We start from the raw sequence: 18,428 nt of genomic DNA, 5'->3' as shown, positions 1-18,428 counted from the left end.
GTGATGCTTGTTCGCAACACTTTTGCCACACAATACTGACGCATTTTCGTGTGTGACTGTTTACCTGTGGAAATATACATTACTGTTTTTCATTTTTAGCCATTATTTGATCAATATTCTGTGCGGCCCTCACACCCCCCGTGAATTTCTTATTTGGCCCACTTGCTACTGAAGTTGAATAGCCCTGCTGTAGGGTGTAGACTGTAGGGTGTTGACTGTAGGGTGTTGACTGTAGGGTGTTGACTGTAGGGTGTAGTCTGTAGGGTGTAGACTGTAGGGTGTAGACTGTAGGGTGTTGACTGTAGGGTGTTGAATGTAGGGTGTTGAATGTAGGGTGTTGATTGTAGGGTGTTGACTATAGGGTGTAGACTGTAGGGTGTAGTCTGTAGGGTGTTGACTGTAGGGTGTAGTCTGTAGGGTGTTGACTGTAGGGTGTTGACTGTAGGGTGTTGAATGTAGGGTGTAGACTGTAGGGTGTTGACTGTAGGGTGTAGACTGTAGGGTGTTGACTGTAGGGTGTAGTATGTAGGGTGTAGACTGTAGGGTGTTGACTGTAGGGTGTTGAATGTAGGGTGTTGACTGTAGGGTGTTGTATGTAGGGTGTAGACTGTAGGGTGTTGAATGTAGGGTGTTGACTGTAGGGTGTAGACTGTAGGGTGTTGTATGTAGGGTGTAGACTGTAGGGTGTTGACTGTAGGGTGTTGACTGTAGGGTGTAGACTGTAGGGTGTAGACTGTAGGGTGTAGACCAGGGGTGCTCACACTTTTTCAGCATGCGAGCTACTTATTATGTGACCAAGTCAAGGCGATCGACCGACGGGGGGTGCTAGTAAGTGTGCTCACCTACCGCGCGGGACCCGAGAAGAGTTGTTGACGGGGGGGGTGCTAGAGTGACTTTTTCTTTGCGCCGTCCGTCCCGATGCGCGCAAATCGGTGTCGGGAGCTCCGCGGCGCACGAGACGGCGGGCAGAGGACTGTTAACGCGACACGAAGAGACAGAAATGACATGCTGCTGCTGTAATGTGACGCTATAGAGAAAGTGACAGGGGGGTGGGCCAATTTTTTTTTAATGTCATGCAATCTACCAATACTACGCCGCGATCGACTGGCAGGTCGCCGCGATCGACCGGTCGATCGCGATCGACGTATTGAGCACCCCTGGTGTAGACTGTAGGGTGTTGACTGTAGGATGTAGACTGTAGGGTGTAGACCAGACTTACTCAACAGGCGGCCCGCGGGCCGCATCCGGCCCGCGGACGCTTATTTTGTGGCCCCCGACATGCCTGGTTATAAATGCATAATAATTATAATTAGCCAACCAAAATCGTGTGAAAATTAGGTAGTGCGCCTTTAATTTAACCCTCTGAAAACGAAGCCCGCTACAGTGCGTTTTGACAGCTTTACGTTTTTAAAATCTGTATATCTCCGCAACAATACGTCGCCGAGATACGTTTAAAATACTGGATGAATCCGGAGGATTTCCTCTTCCGTTCATTTCTCTACCGTAAGCTCCTCTGCGATTCACAGAGAAAGATAGGGGCACGAACGTGTCGGGTGACGCGGCACCGAGTACTGTGATTTGCCAATGCGGTTGTCCGTCAACATTTTGCGGAGAAGAACAACCAATGAACACTCAAGAAATCACAAGGACCTACCCACCTCCCAGGTGAAGCTTATTAGCAGTCTGTCAGTCAGAGAAGCCAGAGAACACGGCGCGAACGGACTTCACAACAAGGAAGCAGCTGCAGCGACTTTGGCGAGCAGCGCGGAGCCTCAGAGGAGCTGCAGAGCCACGAGGAGGAACACGCAGCCAGAAGAGATCCACTTGGACGGGTAAGAGTCTTCACTAAACGTTACGTGTCCGTGACGGGACGTGTCGGGACGTGTCTGTTATGTGTCTCGTCACGGTGTCTGTTAAGTGTGGCGGTGCTGACTAGTATTATATTTTACAGAGAGGATTCACCAGCGCCTGCAGTGCAGCCTGCAGATCCACCTGCAGCCCCACCTGCAGCTCTACCTGTCCGGCCAGCAATGGTCTCGTGCCCCGGAGGACCATGACACGATGACATGATGCCATTATAGTGAAGCCATATTGTAAATATTCTGTATCAATATTTGTGTTCTGTTTTCTATTTTTCAACATGAATATTATGGAGAATATATTTACTTTTTGTAATGTATAATACATTTATTTGAAGAAGAAAAAATGTAAATGGTCATTTTTTATTTGCACACACCCCATGAAACTTTATCTGCAATATTAAGTCATTTCTCAGTCCCATCTTTATCATTTTGGTGAATGTGTGACGGACCACATCAATTCTACTCAAAAAACGCTAATAAAATTTTTGGTTTTTGACATATTTACATGTATCTAGCATTGTATTCAGATATTTCACTGCTTTTGTGAACCCATGACCTTTGGTAAACCAATTTTAAACACCAAAACAGTTGGTCCACATGAGTAAAGGTGTGTTTTCAGAAGAGATATGAAGAATTTTTAGAAATCGAACTTACATTTTCAGCTTTAGGGCCATATTTTTTCTTTCCACTTGTACCTGAGATCAATTGTGCCTCATTATATAGAGAGCTGAGATTGTTCTGGAATTTTTGATGTATAACACATGGGTATGTGTCATATGCAAAAGCCTTTTAAAGGTGAATTTAATTTTGTTTGTAAAATCGAGTCGAAAGGGCTGCGTTTGAGGAACAACTCATAGAGCTGCAGCACAACAACATCCTCAAAGAAAGACACAAGGAGGAGAGCATTGACACATTCTGGATATCCTGTGTTCTGAGGAACACAAACCCTGCATTAATCCTGTGTGCTCAGAAAATCCTGACCTGCTTTGGATCTACTTATGTGTGTGAAAGCTCCTTCTCTGCCATGGGAATAATAAAATCAAAGCAGCGTTCCTGTCTAACTGACAGACATTTGGCAGACTATCTCAGAGCAGCTACAACTGAGCAACAACCAGATCTGAAAGGACTTGTGAAAAGAATGCAGACTCAGAGCTCTCACTAGGAATAAGTAAACAGTTTGTTATATTGTTATTGTTATTAATATTTGTGAAATGCAGACTCAGAGCTCTCAATAGGAAAAGTAGCAATTGCAAACTTTATCAATGTCATCAATGCAAAGCTATTCACTCCAGTGTTAATAAAACATCAGCTAGACCAACACTTGTCATCCTTGGAAACGCAGTCGCTTCACTACATTTGTTACCGAAATTGAGAATATTTGTTAAATATTCCATGATGCTTTGGAATGCATTAAAAATGACTAGCAAGACAGCATATAAAACAGCAGTAGTAAATACAGTGAATAAAATGGTACAAATATATGTTAATAATAATTTGTGGCCCTTTGCACCTGTTGTGGTTTAAATGTGGCCCTCTTGGCCTCCGAAGTTGAGTACCTCTGGTGTAGACTGTAGGGTGTAGACTGTAGGCTGAGTGGAGCAGGCTGTATGAACTAGTGCAGCGTGGGTCACCTCCATGATTACAGACACACAGGAAGTTGTATCTGTGATGGTTAATCTGCCCCGAGTCCGGACTGCCAGGGTCATTGTCTCAGCAGAGGATTCCTTCTTTGACCTCGCCTTGGAGGTCATGTGTCTTTGTGTGTCTGTCTGTGTCATTGTGTGTCGTTGTGTGTGTGTATGAATGCATCTCTGTGTGTATGTGTTGTTGTTTCTGGTGGCAGTCCCAGTGTAGAACGAGGTGTGTTGAGTGAGGACGTTCTCCGTGACCTTCTGATTGGTCCGTGCTGATAGGTCAGTTGTGAGTGTCGGGCATCAGGCTGAGCCTCAGACTGAGCTGTGTCACACAGAGAGCGTCCTGTAGGAGCGCTCCAGGTGTGTCTCCTCTGTGACCAGAAGCTAATGAAGGCTGTGAGACCACAGGAGATGATGTGTATCGTGTTGGATGCTCAGAGGGATCTTGTCTGCTTGCTCAGCACGAGAGGTGAGGGAGACATGAGCTGTAGCACGGCCCACCTCTCCCTCAAACCACCAGACAGCTGAAGTGCCCTTGAGCAACACGCAGCCTGATGGCTGTTTACTGGCGGTGTGAATATGTGTGAGTAGAACAGGGTGTTGCTAAAAACATCCATTGTGAAGTGTAAAGTATAGGCTGACGCATGGTAATGACGATAATCACGATGTTATGAGCCCGGACTCGGAGGGAAAGAGCAAAATAAGGCCAAAAAAAGATAAGGGGCTTTCTGCAGCCGTGGGGGGGTCTGAATGTGGTGTCTGAAAGCAGCCGGTCTGAGACGCAGTGAATCAGTCTGCAGAGTGACTCTGATTGGCCCCCTGCTGGGTGGAGGACACGCAGCGCCTCTGGGGAAACCATTCCACCTCAATGGAACAGGAATTAAGCTTTATAACATAGTATTAGGGATACAATTACATTCAACATCATAATCCTAAAGCATGGAGAAGTTGACCCTGTGCAATTTGCCAAAGATTAGCTTCTAAACTTAGTTTGTTGTTAGTCTTTTTTGTTCTGAACTTTTTTTTTGAAAGGCGCTTGAAAGACGCATGATCACCTTTTCTTAAAGAAATGAAAGAAAGATATCCTGTGCTTTTATTTTGAAGGTTTCAAATGAAATGGATTCATGTTAGAATGTTAGAGAATTCTTCTTATGTACCATATTTCCACACTAATAATCAAATGCAAGGAGTTATTCAACGATGTTGGGGAGTGTTTCATCCCGTGTGCCAGGGTCGGCCCCCGTAGGGCGCCGTGATGCTGACGCGGCCCACGGGGGACAGCAGTTTGACGGCCGGCTCCAGTTTATCTCTGAAGCCGTTGTACAGACGGCTGGGGCCGGACCTCCAGGGTCCAGAACCAGACCTTGTGCTGCACCCTGTAAGAGGAACTGAAACTGGGCACTTGGCAGATGATGGACATCAGGCTCCGGATGGCGTGAATTAAGTTTAACAACATGTAATGGCAAGAAGTGTAAACAAACAGTCGAGGCTCAGGATCGTGGTCTTCGTGATGACCCGGCTCCTCAGGTCCAGCCTGAAGGACCCGGTCCCGACGAAAAGAGAACGATATTTTCCCAGTAAGGAGTATTAGTCGCAAAATCAGCCAATCACGTACTTTTCAAAGGTCGTCCAGCCTCTAACACCTCCCTGTTGGCTCAAGGTCCGCTATCAGAAAGGAGGGGTCAAAGGTCACGACCCTCGGTCAAAACGTCACTTCCGGTCAAGTCGCTAGACAAGTATTTTCACAATAAAAGTCCCGTCTTATTGTCCACATTAAAGTCACTTCACGGGCTTCAACCGGCTTCGACAATCTATAATACTAACAGACAGTCACTCCATGCAACACATTACTGCTTTCCATCGAGTAAACAGTCCCCCTATGCTTCATAACACATTCACAACAATATCAATATTCTCCCTAATATTTCCTATTATAATATCTTTCTATATGTATTAATTTAAAGCACAAGACTTCCTCTGTACATGTGCAATATCAAAATAAACTATTCCAACCGAACAACCCCCTGGTGGACCGTAGAGGTCACTGCAGAGAGAGTTCACAGGGTGTTCTGACTCCCAGGTGCAGTCACACGGCATCCTCCTCTTAGTCCCATGAACAGCCGGAAAGCCCCAACCACGAGAGGAACATGTGGAGCAGAAGGGAAGTGACTCACAACAGGCTGGTGTGTTCGTGTTTCTGTACTTCATGGAAAAACAGAGTTAAACATGCTCAACTTTATTTGATCCCACATGTCGAGATGCTTGTAGCTCCTGGTGTGTGGTGGACCAGACAGCCATGTAGTGTTCCACAGGTAAACACAGGTAGTGTGCGTGAAGCTGTGACTGCATGAGGACAGTCAGTCCCACCGCTGCTGTCTCTAACCATGCTGCTGCCTCACTGCTCCACCTGCTGGTCAGAGCAGGGCATTACACGGCGTCGACGTTCTCTCCTCCCTCCCGGTGTGTCGTGGTCCTTTCTTCTCTTTAATCCCTCCTGCTTGTGTTTCTACATCCGGGTGGTGTAACCCGGGGCGTGACACGTGCAGCTCCACTAATCTGACTGCCTCCATGTTCTTGCAGTCACCGACGAGGACACCGTGAAGAGGTACTACGCCAAGTTTGAGGAGAAGTTCTTCCAGACGTGTGAAAAAGAGCTGGCCAAGATCAACACCTTCTACTCCGGTAACGGCTCCACCCGCTCTCCCCGTGTCGCCGGTGACCCTCGGCGTGTCGTCTGTAACACCGCCTCTCTCCCTCCAGAGAAGCTGGCCGAGGCTCAGCGGCGGTTCGCCACGCTGCAGAACGAGCTGCAGTCGTCGCTGGACGCCCAGAGGGAGAGCTGGGCCAATGGGCGGAGCCTGAGGCGGAGGAAGACGGTGTTCGCCCTGTCGCAGCAGGAGCGCTGCAAGCACCGCAACATCAAGGACCTGCAGCTGGCCTTCTCCGAGTTCTACCTGAGCCTCATCCTGCTGCAGAACTACCAGGTGCAGAGCACACGCCTGGAGGCCGGGGCCAAACCAGAGGGGGCGGGGCTTATCTCCGTGGCTTTACTCACTTCCACCCTCTACATGTGGAAGAACTCTCCACTAGTTCTGCTTCACACGTGTTGAGGCCGTCCCGCACACGGCTGAACATCTAACGCCCTCGTGTTGCGTTCACAACATTAATATATATATTTATACATGGCATCACCCGGAGGCCACACAGCTCGTCACCCTCACCTCCAGTGTCTCCTCCATTAGAGCAGCAGGTAGATTTTGGAATACGATTTAGAATCTATAAGTTACCGTTGTCAGGGCATGAAACCAACTATCTGTAAACTGATCAATCATCACCTGACTGGCATGAAACCTATTCATGACCGTAGAATCCAAAAGTCCAAAAGAATCTTGGATTTGGAGAAGAGTGAGCCTCCGAATGAAGACCATGTATTTGGTTGTATTTTATTTTAAAAGGTCTGTCCAGTACGCTCATCAGGGTTCACAGGCCATGAGGTTACCTCTCTCTCTCTCTCTCTCTCTCTCTCTGTCTCTCCCTCTCCCCCTCTCTGTAGAACCTGAACTTCACGGGTTTCAGGAAGATCCTGAAGAAGCATGATAAGATCTTGGAGACGCCGCGGGGGGCCGACTGGAGGGTGCAGCATGTTGAGGTGGCTCCGTTCTACACCTGCAAGAAGATCACGCAGCTCATCTCCGAGACAGAGGTGCTCACACACATGTCCACACATGTACACACGTACGTATAGATGTGTATGTAATGCTCACATGTTCCTCATCGTGTGTGTGTGTGTGTCACAGGCGTTGGTCACCACCGAGTTGGAAGGAGGCGACAGGCAGAGGGCCATGAAGAGGCTGAGGGTTCCTCCCCTGGGAGCTGCACAGGTCTCTCTCTCAAGGATAGTTATATATATATATATATATAACTATATATATATAGTTATATATATATAAATAGTAGTGCTGTGAAAAATAACGCGTTAATTCAATTACAGGTTTAACTAGTTATTTTTTTTAAACGCATTTAACGCATGCGCAGAATGAGCTTCCAATCCGTCTGTTGTTGGTCGTCGGGACGAAAAAAAAGTCACTTGCAAAATGAGCTTCCAATGCACCACTTCAATCTGAACTCTGTCCGCTCTCATGCAGACGGTCTGTTCATCGGTAATGATCCTTCCGCAGGTTCACCTCCGGAAACCTTGTTACGACTTTTACTTCCTGTAGATCAGGGTCTCAACACGTCGATCGCGACCTGCCAGTCCAGGGGTGGCCAACCCGCGGCTCGCGAGCCTCATGCGGCTCTTTAACTAGTTTCATGCGGCTCTTCAGGAGCTGTCACATGACATGCGTCAAAAATGCTTGGCTGGCGCTTGAGTGACGTCTAACGAGCGACGAGAGAATCTTTGGTGTGCCATCATTTGTGTTGTAAACAATTTCCGTCAAGTTACCTCTTGAAATGGCAGGGGAAAAAAGCACAGCCAAACGAAAATATGAAGAAGAACACAGGACGTTTTTGCCAGAGTGGGAGAGTTTATATTTTTTTGTTAAACGTAATGGCAAGCCGATCTGCCTTATATGTCACGCAGCATTAGCGCATTTCAAAGCTTCAAATCTTCAGCGTCACTTCAGCTCACTCCACCCTAACATCGAACAGGAATTTCCAAAAGGGACGGAACTTCGCAAGAACAAGTTGGTCGCTTTGAAAAGCCAGGCAGAAAAGCAGGTACAGTTTTTCCAAAAATTTACGAAACACTCGGAGACCGTAACGCTTGCATCATATCAGCTGGCTTGGAACATAGCACGGGCTAAAAAGCCATACAACGAAGGGGACTTCATTAAAAAATGCCTCATTGACGCCTTTGAAATCTTGGCTCCTGGAGACGACAAACTAAAACGGAGCGTATCAGACGTTCAACTGTCCCGCCACAGTGTTGAACGCAGAATATCGGATATTAATACAGCTGTTGAATCACAGTTGCACTCTGACCTTCAAGCATGTGAGTATTTTAGTGTGGCATTGGATGAGAGTTGTGACATACAAGACAAGCCACAGTTGGCAATATTTGCACGGTCTGTGTCAAATGAATGTATGATCAAAGAAGAACTCCTTGATATTGTGCCATTAAAAGACAGAACCCGTGGCATAGATGTGAAAGAAGCAATGATGGCTGCGTTTGCAAAAGCAAATCTGCCCATACCGAAACTAACTGCAATAGCCACGGATGGAGCGCCAGCCATGATCGGATCCGTGAACGGGCTTGTGGGGCTGTGCAAAGCTGATCAAACATTTCCCGACTTTTGGAATTTCCACTGCATCATCCACAGGGAGCAACTCGTGTCTAAATCATTGAATTTAGACAACGTCATGAAGCCTGTGATGGAAATCGTCAACTACATCCGCACACATGCGCTTAACCACAGGCAATTCAGGAATCTCATCGCTGAGCTGGACCAAGGGCTTCCAGGTGACCTGCCGCTGCACTGCACTGTGAGGTGGCTGTCAAAAAGCAAGGTACTCTCGCTTCTTTGAGCTTTTGGATGCTGTGAAACTGTTCATGGAAGAGAAGGACAAGGACTATCCCGAGCTCTCAGACCTCGAGTGGATTATGGATCTGGCATTTTCAGTCGACATGCTGTGTCACTTGGACAGACTGAACCTGACCCTGCAGGGTAAGTTAAAAATGCTGCCTGACCTGGTGCAAAGTGTGTTTGCGTTTGTCAACACACTAAAGCTGTTCGAGGCGCATATTCAAAAGGGAGATTTAACACATTTTCATACTCTGCTAAAAGCCAGTGAGCAAGTCACCAGCGCCGCCCTGAAAAAGAAAAGAGACAGATATGCAACACTGGTTGCAAACCTGCACGAAAGCTTTGTGACCCGGTTCTGTGATCTACAACTGAAAAGACCACAGATTACGTTCATCGTCGACCCATTTAATGCGGAGACAGACTGTTTGAAAGCCCCGCTCGTCACAGATGAGGCTGCGGCTGAGTTGGAGATGATCGACCTTTGTGAGGAGGATCAACTGAAAGCTGTTTTAAGGGAAGGGACCGTTGAGTTCTGGAAAAGTGTGCCAATTGAAAAATACCCCAACATCAAACGAGCTGCGCTTAAGATACTGTCCATGTTTGGGTCAACGTACGTCTGCGAGTCTGTGTTTTCTACCCTGAAACATGTGAAATCAAAGCATCGATCTGTTCTGACTGACACTCATTTGAAAGAATTGCTTAGAGTGGCAACAACAGAATACAAGCCAGATTTGAAGAGGATTGTTCAAGATAAGGAATGCCAGAAGTCTCACTAAGCAGCATAGTAAGAGAAAGATGTTATTGAAAATTATTCTATTATTGTTTGTGGACTTGCTTGAACTGAGAGTTTGCGTGTGTGTGAGACAGTGCACACAATGTTAACTGTTGAAAATTACTGATATTATCATGTTGGTGTGGTTATTTTCATTAGATCTGGCTGAGCAGAGGTTTGTGTATGCGTGCATACATGATTAAAAGATGATGTTCATGTGTACCCATGTGTATGATGTGGCTCTTTGCAGTAACACAGAAAAAAAAGTGGCTCTTAGTCTCTGACTAGTTGGCCACCCCTGTGCCAGTCGATCGCGGCGTAGTGTCGGTAGATCGCATGACATTAAAGAGATTGGCCCGCCCCCTGACATGTTCTCTAGAGCACGTCTTTGTTCTTTTATTAAACTAAACGTCTATTGTTGATCGTATCTCCACAGCAGCATGTCATCTCTGTCTCTTCGCGTTGCGTTAACACTTATCGATCTCCGTCTCGCGCGCCACAGAGCTCCGTGCGCGCATCGGGACCGAGCAAAAAAAAAGTCACTTGTCAATCTGTCCACCTTTAGATTGTATCATGGTGGAGTTAATGGTTGACAAACAAGAGAAAAATGCTCTGTTTAACCCTCCTGTTACCTTTACATTTACGAACATATTTTACCCTCTGGGTCAATTTGACCCCAGCAATTAAAACCTCCAGAAAATTATTAGAATTAATATTGCTTCCCAAGTTTAAGTGTGAGGTACTTTATGTTTGTTTGTTGACTACCTAAATAGCCCTTTAAATAAATAAAAAAGTTGATATTTCTGATATGTTTGACACAGTGAAAAACAGCCTGGGGTCAAATTGACCCCAAAGAACACCGACATTAAACATTGAATGGGGTCAAATTGACCCGAAAGGTAACAGGAGGGTTAAACATTCTGTTTAGGATGAAGATGTATTAATGTTCCATATGGAAGAAAACTGCTAAATAACTGCTGAGTTGCAGCACCATTGTATAGAAGAATGTATAAATGTATATATCCGTCTTTTGTCATAAATCTCTATGTTCTCACAAAATATACCGAGAATATCGGTAATATGTGATTAATCATGATTAATCCACAAAAACCTATGATTAATCCGATTAAAAATGTTAATCGTTTCACAGCCCTAATAAATAGTTATATATATAGTTATATATGTGTATATATATATATATATATATAGAGGTCAGTGTTGTCGGTGTATCTAATGTGTGTGTGTCTGCAGCCTGCTCCTGCCTGGACCACCTTCAGAGTGGGGCTGTACTGCGGAGTGTTCCTGGTCCTCTTGGTCACGGTGGTCATCACAGGTACTACACACAGGTCTCAAACATCAGTGGAATACATCATCAGGTCTCAGTCTGGGGAAGGCATCTGATTGGCTTACCCAAACCATATATATATTTATATATATATATATTGTCTTCTCTATGTATTAGAAAACACAATATCACCAGATGTCATTTCTTAGATGTCTACCAGCTCTGAGTAACAACATGTAAACAAACATATAGTGAAATTAGAGTTAATACAATCACTCACTTCTCTCCTTTCCTCGTCTCCTTGTCCTCGTCTCCCTACCTGCCACTAGGGGCTGTGGTGATTCGTAGTGCTGATGTTTGGCCTATGGTCAGGATCTACAGAGGAGGCTTCCTGCTCATAGAGTTCCTCTTCCTGTTGGGTAAGCACACACACGCACACATACACATATACACACACACACATGGGATATAATGCTAAGTTGGGAGTTAAGTTAATTTAATTCAGGACAAGGAAGGAAGGAAGCAGGTCTTGGAAAACCTGGAAAAGTCCTGGAATTTTAAACTGGTTATTATTTCCAGGCCTGGAAAAAACTAAAATCCCAAATGTTTTGGAAAAGTCCTGTAAAAACGTTCTACTGATCAATTAATTCACGCTGAGTTTTAACTGATGAACATGCTTCCAAAAGGAAGACGCTCACCACGCCGGCCTGCGCTCTCATACGAGGGAACGCACCGTGACTGAAAGGTCGGGTGGCCATAGCAACCGTATCTAAGGGAGTGGCTGTGCCCACTGAGCCAGTGTAGATGTCATGTTAGTTTAAATGTTCTCACTTTGTCGCGTGGACACCGAGACTTCACCAGATGTTTGCTCATGGACATTTGGTTCAAGTCCTGGAGCCCGTCTGAGCCCTGAGGAGGAGGCAGTGACTGACTTCCTGTTTCCTGTTTCCTCCTCAGGCATCAACACCTACGGCTGGAGGCAGGCCGGAGTCAACCACGTGCTGATCTTTGAGCTCAACCCCAGAAACAACCTGTCACACCAGCATCTGTTTGAGGTGCACACACACACACACACACACACACACAGAGACACACACACACAGAGACACGCACACATACACAGACATACACACACAGAGACACACACACACACACACACAAACACATGCTCGCACACACAGACACACGCATGCACACACACGCGTACACACACACACACACACACACACAGACAGACATGCGCGCAAACACAATGAGATGTAAAGTGTGTGTGTGTGTGTGCGTGTGTGCGTGTGCGCGTGCGTGTGTGTGCAGATTGCCGGCCTGCTGGGCGTGCTGTGGTGCGTCAGCCTGCTGTCCTGCCTCTTCAGCGACAGCATCCTGGTGCCGATGCAGGCCAACCCTCTGGCCCTCTACGGCCTCTTCCTCCTCTTCCTCATCAACCCCTTCAAGACCTGCTACTACAAGTCACGCTTCTGGCTGCTCAAGCTCTTGGTATGGTCACTCTATTGATCCTGTTTCTAGTGTTTCCTTCTCCTCTATTGGTCACACCGTTCATCTTTAATGGGAAACATGAAGAAGAGTGTCTCTGTCTTCATGTTTGGCTTCTCACATATTCACGTGTCCATGTGTTGAAATGTGCACATATGTAATGAGTTGCATCCAGTGGCTTATGAAAGTAAGCACCCCTTCAGGTTGGTTTGGATTACCAGTTATACCTAAATATATATTTACATCTAGTGTTTGATTGTTTCCTCTAACAGTCTTTTCTTTAAGCCAACATTTTAATATTTTTCAACAGACCTTTTTAAAGAAAGTTAAAAACTGAAGTGCTGCCAGCTCCAGGGTTCACAAGGTCATGGAAAACCTGGAAAAGTCCTGGAATTGTAAAATGGTTATTTCCAGGCCTGGAAAAGCTTTTTGAAAAGTCATGGAAATGTGTGCAGTTTGATTAAAAGAATAAACATTTATATAAATATGTATTCTTTTAATCAAATTATTATCTCTATTTCAGTTGTGTCATTTAAGGTTTATTAATTATAGTCTACCCAAGATTTCACAAAATGTCTGGTCATGGAAATGTGGTTTGAAGTCCTGGACACCCATTGGTCCCCATGTGGATGAACCCTGTTCATTGGTCATGTGGATGAACCTGTTCATTGGTCCCCATGTGGATGAACCTGTTCATTGGTCCCCATGTGGATGAACCTGTTCATTGGTCATGTGGATTAACCTGTTTACTGGTCATGAGGATGAACCTGTTCATTGGTCATGTGGATGAACCTGTTCATTGGTCATGAGGATGAACCTGTTCATTGGTCATGAGGATGAACCTGTTCATTGGTCATGAGGATGAACCTGTTCATTGGTCATGAGGATGAACCTGTTCATTGGTCATGAGGATGAACCTGTTCATTGGTCATGAGGATGAACCTGTTCATTGGTCATGTGGATGAACCTGTTCATTGGTCATGAGGATGAACCTGTTCATTGGTCATGTGGATGAACCTGTTCATTGGTCATGTAGATGAACCTGTTCATTGGTCATGTGGATGAACCTGTTCATTGGTCAGGATGAACCTGTTCATTGGTCATGTGGATGAACCTGTTCATTGGTCATGAGGATGAACCTGTTCATTGGTCATGTGGATGAACCTGTTCATTGGTCATGTGGATGAACCTGTTCATTGGTCATGTAGATGAACCTGTTCATTGGTCATGAGGATGAACCTGTTCATTGGTCGTGTGGATGAACCTGTTCATTGGTCATGAGGATGAACCTGTTCATTGGTCGTGTGGATGAACCTGTTCATTGGTCATGAGGATGAACCTGTTCATTGGTCGTGTGGATGAACCTGTGGTCCCTGAGCAGTTATCCACCTCGACAGAGAACACCACGCATGAATGGGTTGAAGGTTCTGGAGGGTTCTGCTCGTGCCTCTGACTCCGCCCCCTCGGTGCTCCACAGTTCCGGGTGGTGACGGCTCCGTTTCACCACGTGGGCTTTGCGGACTTCTGGCTGGCGGACCAGTTGAACTCGCTGGTCGTGGCTCTGATGGATCTGGAGTACATGATCTGCTTCTACAGTTTTGAACTGGACTGGAAGAAACACGACGGACTCATTAGCAGCGAAGGTAAGACCGAAGCCGGCGTGAGGACTCTGTCGCCACGGCGACGGAGCGGTACCGTGTCGTAACCCCGCCGTCTGCCCGCAGGTAAAGACGTGTGTAACTCCTACTCCTACGGCGTCCGCGCCGTGATCCAGTGTCTTCCTGCGTGGTTCCGGTTCGTCCAGTGTCTTCGGCGTTACCGCGACACCAAGCGGGCGTTCCCTCACCTGGTGAACGCCGGGAAATACTCCACTTCCTTCTTCGTGGTCACCTTCGCTGCCCTGTACAGCACACACAAAGGTACAGCTCCGTGTGTTCAATGTGTCGGGAAGAGCTCCACCTCTATACGAGACTCCATCACCTGCCTTTAGATGGCTCCATCGCGTAGTGAGATGACCTTAACGGCTGCCGTGTGCTTATTGACCGTCACGCCTACACAGGCTTGTCTCCAGCAGGTCAGGTAGCTGTGAGAGGAGAGCACAGGAAGGACCATGATCTGCTCCACGTCTTCTGGGCTCCTGCTCCTTCAGTTTGGCTGCTGTTGTTTAGCATGACGTCTTTTAGTTTGCTAATCCGAGGAGCTTTACTAACTGTTGTTTTTGGCGCCCCCTGTGGACGAACGCGGTAGTGTTTCTGAGCGCCACTGTCCCTTTGAGAACCGGGTCTACCCCGTCGAGTCCCTTCAGTCCTGGTTCTGGTTCTCCTGCCGGAGTCGAGCTTTAGGGCTAACTGTCTAGAAGCGTCCATCTTCTCTGTGATGGTGTCCTTGAAGCCGGTCCTGTCTCGAGGCATCAGGGTCACATGTCACTGGTCACTCATTCAAGTGAAGATACAGATGTGTGATCAAACATCTGTGGTCCTGTTGATGAATGCGAGGCTGTATCGAGTGTGTAACCTCTCTCCTCAGCCGAGGCCCACGCTGACGCCCAGATCTTCCTGTACCTGTACATCGGCTGCCTGGTGGTCAGCTCGTGTTACACGCTGGTCTGGGATCTGAAGATGGACTGGGGCCTGTTCGACCGCAACGCAGGAGAGAACACCTTCCTGAGGGAGGAGATCGTGTACCCACAGAAGGTGTTTATCCTCAGCTGGTCCTCCTCTCCCAATGTGAGCATGTGATGACGTGGGCTCCCCCCCCCCCCCCAGGCCTATTACTACAGTGCCATCGTGGAGGACGTGCTGCTGCGCTTCTCATGGACTCTGACGCTCTCCCTGAGCACGCTCTCCGGGTTGCACGGCATCTCTGACATCCTGGCCACCATCCTCGCCCCGATGGAGGTCTTCAGGTACGCTCCAGCATCCTGTGTTCTGACTTCCATTCTGTATCCCGCTCTTCTTTCCCGCGGGTTACCCAGTGAGTGGTTCTCTCCCTGATCACAATGCCATCAACTGTTTCCCCGACTTCCTCCAATTGCTTGTTTTGTCTGATCGAGCAACTAAAAACCCAAATAGGTTTTTAGTTGTCTGTTTACGACGATAGAAAACATTCTCCATTTTAAAAGCTGTAAAAATCAAATGTTTGCCATGTTGAACCCTTTAGGTGAGCAGTTAGTTGAGTCACCACTCGAGGAATGGGCTCGTTGTTCCAGCTCTACTGGGATTCCACTGATGCCCCGCCATCAGCCTGGGATTGTTTACATCATTTAAAATAGAATAGAAAGAGAGATCTGTCCTTCAAATCTATTCTCTAAGGATCTTTCTTTCTATTAAATGCATCAACTAATCTCCACTCCCATCCCCCATGTGCCCCCTCAGCACGGCATGCAGCATGTGATGGCAGGTGTAACATGAGGATGTTCACTGTTATATATTTAATATGAATCCGTCGATCTCCTTCCCAGACGATTCGTATGGAACTTCTTCCGGTTAGAGAACGAGCACCTGAACAACTGCGGTGAGTTCAGGGCCGTCAGGGACATCAGCGTGGCGCCACTCAACGCCGATGACCAGACACTGCTGGAGCAGATGATGGACCAGGAGGACGGAGTCCGGAACCGGCAGGGCAAGAAGAGCTGGAAGAGGAGCTACAGCATGAGCCTACGCAGACCCCGCCTGGCCTCGCAGTAAGTCTCACCGGCTCACACGGGGTGGGGGCGACGGCAGAGGGTCTCCAACATGTGGAGCCTCCATCCCACCAACGCTGGAGATCTGGAGCGAGCAGCTAGTTTGCCACGCCACCAGAAAAGAAAAGGCTTTGGCATCACCTGGTGTCAGGAACAGTATTCACATTCTTATCTTAACACTGTCCTGGGAGCCTACATATGGACACTTGGTCACCAGCACACTGTCCTGGGAGCCTACATATGGACACTTGGTCACCAGCACACTGTCCTGGGAGCCTACATATGGACACTTGGTCATTAACACACTGTCCTGGGAGCCTACATATGGACACTTGGTCATTAACACACTGTCCTGTGAGCCTACATATGGACACGTGGTCACCAGCACACTGTCCTGTGAGCCTACATATGGACACTTGGTCATTAACACACTGTCCTGTGAGCCTACATATGGACACTTGGTCACCAGCACACTGTCCTATGAGCCTACATATGGACACTTGGTCACCAGCACACTGTCCTGTGAGCCTACATATGGACACTTGGTCACCAACACACTGTCCTGTGAGCCTACATATGGACACTTGGTCACCAGCACACTGTCCTGTGGGCCTACATATGGACACTTGGTCATTAACACAGTCCTGTGAGCCTACATATGGACACGTGGTCACCAGCACACTGTCCTGTGAGCCTACATATGGACACTTGGTCACCAGCACACTGTCCTATGAGCCTACATATGGACACTTGGTCACCAGCACACTGTCCTATGAGCCTACATATGGACACTTGGTCACCAGCACACTGTCCTGTGAGCCTACATATGGACACTTGGTCACCAGCACACTGTCCTGTGAGCCTACATATGGACACTTGGTCATTAACACACTGTCCTGTGAGCCTACATATGGACACTTGGTCACCAGCACACTGTCCTGTGAGCCTACATATGGACACTTGGTCACCAGCACACTGTCCTGTGAGCCTACATATGGACACTTGGTCATTAACACACTGTCCTGTGAGCCTACATATGGACACTTGGTCACCAACACACTGTCCTGTGAGCCTACATATGGACACTTGGTCACCAGCACACTGTCCTGTGAGCCTACATATGGACACTTGGTCACCAGCACACTGTCCTGTGAGCCTACATATGGACACTTGGTCACCAGCACACTGTCCTGTGAGCCTACATATGGACACTTGGTCACCAACACACTGTCCTGTGAGCCTACATATGGACACTTGGTCACCAGCACACTGTCCTGGGAGCCTACATATGGACACTTGGTCATTAACACACTGTCCTGTGAGCCTACATATGGACACTTGGTCACCAGCACACTGTCCTGGGAGCCTACATATGGACACTTGGTCACCAGCACACTGTCCTGTGAGCCTACATATGGACACTTGGTCACCAGCACACTGTCCTGTGAGCCTACATATGGACACTTGGTCACCAACACACTGTCCTGTGAGCCTACATATGAACACTTGGTCACCAACACACTGTCCTGTGAGCCTACATATGGACACTTGGTCACCAGCACACTGTCCTGTGAGCCTACATATGGACACTTGGTCACCAGCTCACTGTCCTGAGCCTACATATGGACACTTGGTCACCAGCACACTGTCCTGTGAGCCTACATATGGACACTTGGTCACCAGCACACTGTCCTGTGAGCCTACATATGGACACTTGGTCACCAGCACACTGTCCTGTGAGCCTACATATGGACACTTGGTCACCAACACACTGTCCTGTGAGCCTACATATGGACACTTGGTCACCAGCACACTGTCCTGTGAGCCTACATATGGACACTTGGTCATTAACACACTGTCCTGTGAGCCTACATATGGACACTTGGTCACCAACACACTGTCCTGTGAGCCTACATATGGACACTTGGTCACCAGCACACTGTCCTGTGAGCCTACATATGGACACTTGGTCACCAACACACTGTCCTGTGAGCCTACATATGGACACTTGGTCACCAACACACTGTCCTGTGAGCCTACATATGGACACTTGGTCACCAGCACACTGTCCTGTGAGCCTACATATGGACACTTGGTCACCAGCACACTGTCCTGTGAGCCTACATATGGACACTTGGTCACCAGCACACTGTCCTGTGAGCCTACATATGGACACT

At 47.5% G+C, this 18,428-nt stretch overlaps 1 protein-coding gene and 1 long non-coding RNA gene across 2 annotated transcripts in view; both read left to right on the top strand.

Moving 5' to 3' along the window:
* Positions 1-18,428, top strand: part of LOC130197876 (xenotropic and polytropic retrovirus receptor 1 homolog) — a 60,167-nt gene that overhangs the window by 39,049 nt on the left and 2,690 nt on the right. The window contains exons 3-15 of the mRNA XM_056420841.1: positions 6,077-6,178; positions 6,257-6,480; positions 7,050-7,199; positions 7,294-7,377; positions 11,045-11,126; positions 11,408-11,497; positions 12,036-12,133; positions 12,393-12,572; positions 14,047-14,212; positions 14,294-14,488; positions 15,096-15,262; positions 15,335-15,474; positions 16,030-16,251. Coding sequence (XP_056276816.1) covers positions 6,077-6,178; positions 6,257-6,480; positions 7,050-7,199; positions 7,294-7,377; positions 11,045-11,126; positions 11,408-11,497; positions 12,036-12,133; positions 12,393-12,572; positions 14,047-14,212; positions 14,294-14,488; positions 15,096-15,262; positions 15,335-15,474; positions 16,030-16,251 — 1,900 coding nt within the window. The remainder of the gene's footprint in view (positions 1-6,076; positions 6,179-6,256; positions 6,481-7,049; positions 7,200-7,293; positions 7,378-11,044; positions 11,127-11,407; positions 11,498-12,035; positions 12,134-12,392; positions 12,573-14,046; positions 14,213-14,293; positions 14,489-15,095; positions 15,263-15,334; positions 15,475-16,029; positions 16,252-18,428) is intronic.
* Positions 1,217-3,176, top strand: LOC130197880 (uncharacterized). The gene is made up of 2 exons (XR_008832536.1): positions 1,217-1,832; positions 1,952-3,176. It is a non-coding gene; the product is annotated as an uncharacterized LOC130197880 (long non-coding RNA).

The sequence above is a fragment of the Pseudoliparis swirei genome, chromosome 8 (genome assembly GCF_029220125.1).
Source record: "Pseudoliparis swirei isolate HS2019 ecotype Mariana Trench chromosome 8, NWPU_hadal_v1, whole genome shotgun sequence".
NCBI classification, from domain to species: Eukaryota; Metazoa; Chordata; class Actinopteri; order Perciformes; family Liparidae; genus Pseudoliparis; species Pseudoliparis swirei.
The sequence above is the reverse complement of the archived record's forward strand: the minus strand, read 5'-3'. Positions and strand labels throughout refer to the sequence as shown.